This window comes from Lontra canadensis, unplaced genomic scaffold, assembly GCF_010015895.1.
Source record: "Lontra canadensis isolate GAN:19392208 unplaced genomic scaffold, GSC_riverotter_1.0 scaffold33, whole genome shotgun sequence".
NCBI classification, from domain to species: Eukaryota; Metazoa; Chordata; class Mammalia; order Carnivora; family Mustelidae; genus Lontra; species Lontra canadensis.
In genome coordinates this window covers 9,989,362-10,000,206 of record NW_022631027.1, presented here as the reverse complement: position 1 = coordinate 10,000,206, position 10,845 = coordinate 9,989,362, and the positions used below count along the sequence as shown (strand labels likewise).

General features: G+C 32.3%; 1 protein-coding gene across 4 annotated transcripts in view; it reads right to left on the bottom strand.

The window, feature by feature from the left end:
- Positions 1–393: 393 nt before the first annotated feature.
- Positions 394–10,845, bottom strand: part of PTBP2 (polypyrimidine tract binding protein 2) — an 85,025-nt gene continuing 74,573 nt past the window's right edge. The window contains exons 9-14 of one of the 4 annotated variants that reach the window (XM_032867194.1): positions 8,894–9,048; positions 7,397–7,430; positions 6,887–6,979; positions 2,346–2,562; positions 2,165–2,242; positions 394–1,991 (exon numbers count right to left, since the gene is read on the bottom strand). In XM_032867194.1, coding sequence (XP_032723085.1) covers positions 1,859–1,991; positions 2,165–2,242; positions 2,346–2,562; positions 6,887–6,979; positions 7,397–7,430; positions 8,894–9,048 — 710 coding nt within the window. In that variant the 3' untranslated portion in view covers positions 394–1,858. The remainder of the gene's footprint in view (positions 1,992–2,164; positions 2,243–2,345; positions 2,563–6,886; positions 6,980–7,396; positions 7,431–8,893; positions 9,049–10,845) is intronic. The other 3 variants (XM_032867191.1, XM_032867192.1, XM_032867193.1) reach the window with 3 other exon arrangements.

The window sequence follows — 10,845 nt, the reverse complement described above, 5'->3', positions numbered from 1 at the left end:
AAGATGAAACTGCAGCAAGAGAGCATGGCAAATCCAAAAGATCTATTAGTGCATAAATCTACTGGAAAAAAAAAACAACAACAACAAAAGAGATAGAAAGAATTAACAAGATACAGTAAAAGTTATGTCTTTAAAGCAGTAGATTATAACAGGGTGGGAAATGTTTAATATGTGTCCTCCTGAAAAGCAGTTACCATCTTTTAAATTAAAAAGAAAACCAGCTGGTATATTTTCACAGCATCTAGATTTATTTATGGTATAAAGCCATAGAATTGTAATATTATTACTCCTTTCCCACCCTGGCAGAGAATAAACATGAATTCAGAAGCACAGTGGAGTGAAAAACAAAGAAGAGGAGAGAGAAAGGCAGCAGAGAAAGACAGAAAAGGTGAATACAGAGCTACAGAAGTGTTTATTGAGCATGCTACAGAGGTAAGCAGAGTACACACAAAAGGAAATTAAACAACCATCAAACCTCCCAACTTTGTTAGAAAATTAATTTTTAATTGTGCCACTTTCAAACTATACTGAATTTTACATTTCTAAAGATGTAAAAACTCAACTAATAGAAAATATACATGACCATTCTGTCTACATAGATAACAGAATCTATGAATCTTGAAACTAAGTACATCAATTTCAAAAAGTATTGGTCATTTAAACAGAATCAACAATTCAGATTGACAAGAACTGTTCAAATTAATTTGACCTGTAGATTCTGAGCCATGTTTTTATTAAAGTCAGATCTATTCCTAAATACAAAATATTTTGAAGATTTATTAAAACTGAATATTACAATGCAAGGTAAATTAAGACTAAAGGCACATAAACTTTGGTCCCACCTGGTTGTCAGTTTTAGAAAACTGCCACAAAATTAATCTTCCTGCAAATTTTCGCAGTACACTTTCTTTATCTTTGAAAAATACATGCACCAGTTCCTGAACTAGCTAGACCAGTCTGCACATGCTCAGAAATCCACAACCATATTCCAAATCTTAATTACAAACTAAGGATGGCAATATATATTTAAATGCACGTAAGTCATGTCAACTTCAAAAACATCTACGAAAAATATTCAGCCACAAACAAGACATTACTTAGTGCTGACATTTATATGATACGTCCCACAAGAGTGTGTACAAAAAGGTTAAGATTCCACAATGCTTTCCACATAGGGCTCAAACTTACAGAAATCACTTTGTTGTCTTAAGAAATTAATACTCTGCATCTTGTTAATTTTAACTAATGCCTACATTCATAACTGAATCTAGACCAGAATTGTGAGATACAAAAGGCCAATGTTTTTTTAAAGCAATAAAGCCTAAGGTAGTAAAAACTAAAAAAAATGCTGCTTTAATTCTTTCAGTATCATGTATCTTATTTGATTAAATAGAAAGAAATGTGACAAGCCAATAATTCAAAATAAGTTCCAAGCAGGAGAAACAAAAACTTAACCTTTTTACACACCCCTGCCTAAACATATTGTAATTCCCATATAACAATGTGCCCTAGACAACCAATTCCTTTTTCCTAGTAAATGCACAATAGCAACACTAGTTTTCCTTTTTAAGGCACGTATGTCAACTAAGTTGAAAAAGGAAAGTATAATTAAACTAAAATCATAAACAGACAATAAAAATGGCCTCCCTATAGAACAGATGAAATACAGCAGTTAACAACTCTGCCTTTACGTATGCCATTTCATTTTATAACCAAGGAATGATAACAGCATGGGGGAAAAAAAAAAAAAAAGGAAACAACAACAAAAAAATCAAACTCTGGTCCCCACTTTTCTGAACAGTCAATAGGTGATGACACCAAACAATGTGATACACCCTCAAGCTTCACCTCCCCCTTTTTAAATTGTAGACTTAGAGAAAGACACTCTCAGATGATGGTTTTCACCAAGGTTGTAATTATGAAGATCAATCAAGGCCTGGATAGCTTCTTCCACTGTTGCCATCTGAAGAAGAGCCATTTTGTGATCTCTTCTGAAACAAAATTATGAAATTAGATACTTCATAAAAATTAGGAAAGGCTTAAATACCTGAATTTTTACCCATTCTAAAATCAATTTCCATAAACAAAAAGGGTAAAAATTACTATGAAGACAGTTTTTAACTTCTATGAAGTCACTAATTTAAAGACAAGAAAGCTTGCTTACTGAAAAAACTTAAATGCTTTCACAGTGCCCCCAGTGTTAGCAAACAGTGTTCGTAGATCCTCTTCTGCTACTGAAGGACTAGGAAAATAGGATGGGGGAAAAAAAGGTAAAGATTAATAATACATTTTATGTTTTACTCTTAAAATGTACTCCCTTAAAAAACTCCAAGTTTCATACTTACGGGATATTGGATAGGTGAAGGGTTGCAGAAGGAGGAAAAATGTTCTGAAAATTTTTGGATCCAGGTTTCTTAAAACGATGCAATGGGGAATTACCAAAATCCTTTGTTAGCCCTTGATCATCAAGTCCCTCTCGAGGTAGTTGTACAGTCTGATGTTTAGACAGAGTAACACGAATAATTTTGCCATACATTTTCTGTCCATTAAGATGGTTCATGGCTATAAAAAGAAAAAATGCTTATTAAAAAATATTAACAAAGTCCAAAAGCAAAAAGAATTCTTTAGAATAGCAGAAATAACTGAATTCTATGATTTTTAAAATAAATCTTAAGTTTACAGCAGCCCTTGGGGACAAGATGATTTAAATTTATTTGCACTAGACAAGCATTCTGGCAAAAAAGCCAGTTTTCTGTCATAGGATGAAAATCCTGATTATGAATCTCTCTCTTCCTTGCCAATCTGCTGATAAGTCATATACTTAGTTGCTGCAGAAAGAAACTTCGTACTCATCTATAACTTTTTCTCCCTTCTGCCCCACAACCTAATTGCCAAGTCCTAGAATACCCTTCTTCCTAATTATCCCTCAATTCATCTCTCTATTCTCCACTTTTCACTGTCACAATGTTTTGATCTGTATAACTCAGTCTCCTAATTTATCTTCCTGTTGGATTTTTTTCTACTTTTCTCCAACCCATCCTATTATACAGCAGCTAGATGAACTCCATAAATTCCAAATCTGATGTCATTACCTGCTTAAAATCCTTAAGGTCAGACTAGGACTATAAGCCATATTAAAGAATGAAATCTCCTCAGCTTCTCTAAACATATTTCCTGATGATGTAAAACAATAACCACTACTTTGTTAGTACTGACAATCAAGTGTAAGACAAAAACCATACTACCCCCCCTCATGGAACTTGTGGTATTTTAGTACCATACTTCCTTGCACTTTAAGCTTCAGCTATATAAAACCTATCTCCTTGACATGCTAGTTTTTCTCACCTTTAGCCCTGTGTGTATGCTGTTCTATGTATAACAATTTCCCAATCATCTAAAATCATGAGTCCCGAATTTTCTCACTAGTTCCACTGCATTTCACATACTTTTAATTTTCACTTATAAAATCATTATTCATGAGATGGTACATACAACTATTAATTTTACTTGAATTGCAAAACATTTTTAAAGTTCTATCATTCTGTTGCTTATGATAAAGTGCTATTAGCTCACACAAATGTGTTTTAAGGAATGAATCTGGGGTATGAAGTGGTTTAAAGAAGTAGATTAAGGCTGTTATAAAGAAAGCTATCTTAGTTCAGCTTTGAAAAGTTATGAACAGACTGCACAAACAGCTGAGTTTTGATATAATGAAGGGCAGAAATAAGAAAGCAGAAATAAGAAAACAATAAACTCCTAGGCGCAATACCTCTACTATGTACCTGTACCTAAGAGGAGATGGATGATAGAGAACTGGGATTTAAATAAAGCAAAATAACCAAAGAGCTAACTAACTCTGGAAGTAGTCAGGTAGTGAGAGGTATTCTAGTCAGTAATCCCAAGTGGATGAGGGCTGAAGATGAGGAGTCAAGCATCATGGTTTTTAAGTATTTTTAAAAAAGAAGCTTGTCAAAAACTGAGGCACAATAATAATTATCAAACAAAAAGATTACTTGAATTACTAATGTAAGCTGAATCCTGTTTAAATAACAGGATTCTACCTTGAAATCGGTTATAAGAAATATGGGGTAAATAGGCAAAGCAATCAATGATAAAGGAGGAAATGGCCAATGTTGCACAGTGGAAATGGCACTTTCGGTGGAAAATAATCTTTTACTTTTCCCTTAATCTCTGAAGAAGATATTAATAATAAATTCAAGAGATGGTAAAAAAAATTTTATAGATTTTTATACAGGAGTTTATAAAATGTGGAACTGGAGTTTATCAGTATCTCCTTTATAATTCAAAGTATTATTTGTGTTGCCTCTCATTTTTAAAAAAATGAATCTCAACATCCACTTCTCTATTTTATTAACTACTCAAAGACCCAGCTTTTTTTTTTTCTCTCAACTGTCTTTTATACCAATAATTTCTAGTCTTGTCTATTATTATCATCATCTCCTTTCCTTGGGTTTATACCAACATATAAAGTTAACCTCCTGTTAAAACACCACTTTCACTGTACTATACATATCTACTTTGTATAGTACTTTAATAATTTAGAATACTTATAACTAAAATGATAAAAGTAATTGAGAAATTCTAAATATATCTTTTTGTTATCAACTCTGAATTGTGCAACAGAGAATAGGGTCTACAGGATACTTACTCTTTGCTTTATTGAAGCCTGCTTTTGTAAATATTCCCATATGTACTTAAAAAACAAATGCATAAATCTATATATGTGTAATTCGGTTAAGGTAATTGTGTCATACCATTTGGAAATGTTTCATGATACAAGTAGATTTTTTTTTTATGCTTAGGAAGTAGTATGAAGGAAATACATAGAATTAAAAGATAGTAGTATTTAAATGTGAATGAGATTGTTGCAAACCTTAGAGGCCATGTTAAATCATTTGAGACCACAGTTTAAAGATTTGCAAACATTAAGATGTTTTTTTAAATAAACATTCTACCATGCCTATTTTAGTGTTTTCTTAAATTGGATGTTTTAAGAATAATTTGTATATGTTATCCTTAAATGGTATTGTTAAAATTCTTCTACTAAAGTTCAAAGAGTAGTAGCTCCTTCATGTTGTACTTCCAAATAGAGTCCTATGAAAACCAAAAGGAGAACAGTGCCCAGAAATAAAGCATATTAAATTTTTAAAATTCTAATTTTTTTCAATATTAAAGGTATTAATGGTGTGAGTAACATATTTATGGCCATCTACTTCGGAAAAGCAAAATCTAGCAGTGAGAAATATATTTACTATGACATATAGTTCAAAAAATATAATTTGTCAAAGTTTTATTAAAAAGGTCTTAAAAGAAACAGGCATAAAAGATTTACAAATGCTAAGTACTGTTATGCACTGAATTATATTCTCCCAAAAGTCATATATTGAAGCTCTAATCCTAGAAGACAGGGACTTTGAAAGTTAAATGAGGTCATAAGGATGAGGCCCTCATTCAGTTAGAATCAGTGTTCTTATAAGAGGAAGAGAAACCCAGAGAGCTCAGAGGAAAGTCCATGTGAGGACACACGGAGAAGTTAGTCATCTGCAAGCCAGGAAGAAAGCCCTTAGAAACAATCTGCTGGCACAAGTTTCTGTTGTTTAAGCCACTCAGTCTGTGATATTTTGTTTTAGCAGCCCAAGCAAACTAATACAATTATAGTAAAAATTAAAATGCCACTTATTTAAAATAGTCCTTATATAAAAAATATCCAGAAGAGTTTGGTTAAATTTTACATCAGGTACTTCTCAACCATGATGCCTGTATATCCTTTGTATGAAGGGTAATGCCACCCACAGCTCACACAGTGATGGAAAAAATGAAACATCTGAGAAAGCTTTAATGTTTTGTAAAATGCTACTTACAAATGGCCATGACTACCCCTACCAGAGCACAGATGTACACACAGCAGAAGAAGAAAGAAACATTTACTAGGCATCTAGGACATGATTAGCACTTTTATAAATCTTTCACTGAAGATGGATATCTCCATTTTAAAAAGTAGAGAGCCAGATGTATAGTTTTATATAGCTGGTAGGAAACAATGAAATTCAAATTTACTTTTCTATCTGCTACCAAAGACCAAATATATCACACTGTTCAAGTTTATGAGTTTTACTGGGTGTTAAGAGCAAAAATACATAGCCCTCACATGAAAAATGACAAATTTCAGAATTAACAATGTGAAAACAACCAATGTGAGGCATCATCATCCCTGAATCTCAATGAACAGAATTATAAGAACATGATATTTACAGTCTTAGCACATTGTGAATATGCAGTTGTAGTCCAGATTCATGTGATCTGACTTTGTATATAAAGACAAATGAAACATTAATTATTTACCTAAGTAGAGAATATATGTGTAATTTGACTCGAGTACATTTTAAAATTCCAAAAGGGATTAACAATGGTATATGTGGCACAAGTTTCTCATTTTGTAAAAACCCAGTATCTCTAAATACATTTTACATGTGAACTCTCTCTGTTACAAAGTTTAGACAAATACTTAGAATAATTAAAATCAGGATTCCATAGATTATATGAACAGTTAACTTCTATTATAGAGAGTAACCAGGAAAGAAAAATACTAAAGATCTTTAGTATAAGTGGTATCATTATTATGTGAAACTGTTGCTGCAATTTTGGACTCCAAACCTTTTTCCATTAGACTGTACTTAAGGAGTAGTTAAGAGGACAGCAGAATATGCAAACATGTTCATCATGTATAAATACATTAAAATAAGAAAATTAACATGACATTTTGAGCTCAGCTATAAAAAATGATTTTCTACTTCCATAAAGGGGTTTGTTTTTATTAACAGATTCAGATTTAAAGATGTATAGCTAACACACAGTTTAATCTTACCAAGTTGTGATTGGTTTCCATCAGCCATCTGTATCAGAGCACTGTCTTTCTTATTGTACAAAATCTTCACACGCTGCACATCTCCATAAACACCTTTTTTGGAGCCACAGAGAGGTAATCCAAAAATGGAATTAATTTTACATGCAAGTCAGCTGAAGATTATCTTTCTGACATATTAATGAAACATTCAGACATCAACATGATCACTCATTCAAACTCATCATTCTCACAAATGAATAAAGAAGATCAAGATTTTGAACAGTGAATTTTGAAAAGAATAATTTTTGATAAACCCTCAAAGCTATGTGAATGATATTAAATTAAAGACCATGCAAAATAAATCAGCATGCATTAAAACAAATTTTGTGTCTATGGAGAGTTTTAAATAGCAAAGAAAAATAGCAAAAGATTTACTATTCAACTTTAAGCCAAAGTGCTAGCTACAAATAAGAATTAAGGTGAAACAAAAATCAAATCAATAATAAAAGTATAGTGCTAACAATAACATACCGAAGAGGGTAAACAGACTTTGGGGCGTAACCATCTTTAGAAGGAGAGAAGAGCAAGCAGCGTAAGACAAGAAGAGAGAAGAGTCGAGGAAGAGCGGAGATGAACAGATCATCCATAACGAAGGGTGGTTCCCGCAGAATGGTGAGGTGGTCATGGATCATGGTTCAAGGCGGTTAATTGGGGCAAGTTGGTCCGAGGAACATTTGTTCAAGCACAGAAGCATGAACATAGGGAATGGAGACAGGGAATGAAGACAAGGACAAGGAAAATAAAGGATAAGACAGGGAAGGGAATGGGCATTTGGGAAAAGACAAGGAAAGGGAAGGTGAACACACAGGGGAAAGGATGAAATGGGGAAGGGAAACAGCAATGCAGAAGAAAAAAATAAGGAATTGGGGAACAAAAAAAAAAATAAAATATAGGTCAGTACATAGGAAATGCAGGAATTTGGTCAGAAAATGGTTGGTTTATGTACTGTACAAGAAAAACTGAGTAAAATGTAGTCATCCAAGACAAATATGGGTAAAGTACATCTATATCAAAGAGTAAATTACAGCATTTCATCTCAACATAGGGAAGGAAAGCATGCACAGGAATTTTAAACTTTGAACTTTAACTGCATAAGCATGGCTGGTTATGAAATGCAGGCAAAATTCTTAAAAGAAAAACAAAGGCACTCTGATTCAAACATTTTAGCATGCAGAACTGTGAATGACCATAGTATTAAATGATAAAATAAGCTTAATGTTCGTATTAACAGAGGCCAATTAAAAATGAAACAAATATTAAAATTGGACATTGTAAACTGATACACTGAGCTTCCCACATTTCATACCAGCTTTCATAGCAATCAAAATAAAATATACCAGACATAAAATGTACAACTAAAGAAAATAACTCAGCAATAAATTTTATTTAACGGGGGGGGGGAATAAAGTTGAAAATTATTTTTAGAAGACAATGACTAATAACTGCAAAGAAAAAATTACTAAGAAAGACTGGAAGAGTGCCTCGTCAAGATCTTTGGAAGAACCTTCAAAGAAAAATGTATTAGAGTAGTTCACATAAAATAAGATTTAAAAAAATGCAATGACACATAAGCATGAAATGAACAAGCAAATAATTAGAAAAGGCAAAGAACAAAACTGTTTTACAGTTAAATCTGCAAATTAGATCACATTTGCCTTTGAGAACAACAAAAAGAAAAAGCCATACTATAGTACTTCACCATATTTTTCTTAGGAAAAATAGGTAGTTAGGTTAAAAATTAATAATAATAATAATAATAAAATATATATATATATAGATATGACTGTCTAAGGAAATATTACCTAAACAAATACATAGATTTTATTCAGAAGTAGAAACATACAGAAAATACTTTGACTAATGAATGTACATAAAAAGAAAGGCAAGTGCAAAATGAAATAAACATGAGAAACTTTTCACAAATGAAATGGAGTTAAAGAATGAACATTAGAAAATTATTTTACTAACCTCTTCATTTAAATTGCTAACCAACAGGACTGTATTGCCACCAGCTGAGACTCCAGGCATACCCACTCGGCCAGCAGCAGCTGCAGCAGCTGCTGCAGCAGCATTTGGAATAGCCAAAGGACTCAGAGCTCCTGGAACAGCTGCAACAGGAAGCCCTAATTTTAAAATAAAGCATATTTTACGAAACACACACAAGTCGTTTACAAAAACCAATTTAAGCACGATGGCTGAGTGGCTTAGGGCTGACCATTCCAAATGGTTCCTGAAAGTTAATTTTTATAACATTTAGAAAAATGTTTTGCTGATAATGTAGCAGAGAAAATTAATTGGTTTCAATGAAATCATTAAATATTAGGGCTAAGGTACATACCTGTAGTATGCTAAAAAATTAAATACACAATATTCCATTTCCTATGGAAAAGCAAACAAAGCATAAAGAATATGATATTTCTAAGTCAGAAACCTGAAAAATTCACTTCCATGGTTTATAGCAAGAAGGCACATCTAAAATAAGTATCTTCAACAATAACTCAACATATTATACAAATGCTATCTTCTTCACAAATTAATATGTGAAATCAGATGATTCCAGCTTATGAAACAAATATAGTAAGTTCTTCAGTTCTTGGAGACATATCACTTGGAACATCATTATTTCATTCAAATGACCTAAAGAAAAACTTACCAAAGTTTACTTGCCTTAATTTCACACTCAAGTAGTTATAATGAACACAACAAATTTCTCAAACACAACATTTCCCCAGTCTGTTAATACACAATCTTTCTCTTTCTTCCTATCTTTAGCCTACCAGTTTTAACATTTCATTATTTCTATTGCTCTACTTTCCAGTCTTACTATTGTTCTATCATCTTTAAAATACTCCGTTTATTCTAGAGAGAATTTTGTCTCATCCGTTTTTATCCACATTATAATTAATAAACTCAAAATCCTTCCCTCCCTTCAATTCTTAGACACCAGTTTATATCTCAATAAATACTAGTTCACTAATGAATTATTTATTTTTCTCCTTCCCATGAAAAAGGAAACATCCAACCTACGTGAAGTTAATGCATGACATACCTTGATAGACATGGCCCTGAGTACTGTTGTCCCGTTAAGTTCATGTTTTATTTCTTCTTTTCTCTTTCCACCAGCCTTCTTGTATATGTCATAGGGATGTGCTGTCGCCTTTGGTTTCAGATCTCTTTAATATTTTAGCCAAGTTTTTTTTTAATCTTTTTACTTTATAGAAACTATGATTTCACTGATAGTTTGAAGGGTTAAGATTCACAATTCCTAATCTGTTCAGTTCCTGACTTACAAATTTTTCCCTCCAATTTCTTTTTATCTTTTCTCTCTAAGCAGTTCAACAATGGAATAATACTTTTTTCAATCTTTTTGTGGATGAGTTTTAATGTCTTTTGCCCACTTTTCCAGATTCCCCTTTTTTCTTATTTCTCCATTTTCTTTTTTAGATTTTACTCTTTGTTATGGAAATTATCCAACATTAGAGAGAGAGACAGAGAGAGACACACACTAGAATAACAAACTCCACATACCCATCACACTGGTTTATCAAGTATTAACTCATGGCACTCATGGCCAGTCTTGTTCCATCCACTCATCCATTTTATGTATTTATTATTTATTTTTTCATCCTTTTTATTTTAAAAGTAAATCCCAGAAAAATTTTAAAATAAAAACTTCTCATGTCGTTAGTAGTCTCTGAGGCCTTTTTGGATTCACTAGTGTGAATCTTTGTAACCAACTGTTCTACAGCATGTCAAACTTCCCCATTTTAAATACTGTAGACTCTCATTACACCTTACAGGTTGCTTCCATTTAACATTCAACGTATATCTTAATTTGCTGCCAATGACAAGTATACAGATATATTACCAATTCTTACACATATACTCACTGTAATTTTGTTTTTGAACACTCTTAGAAA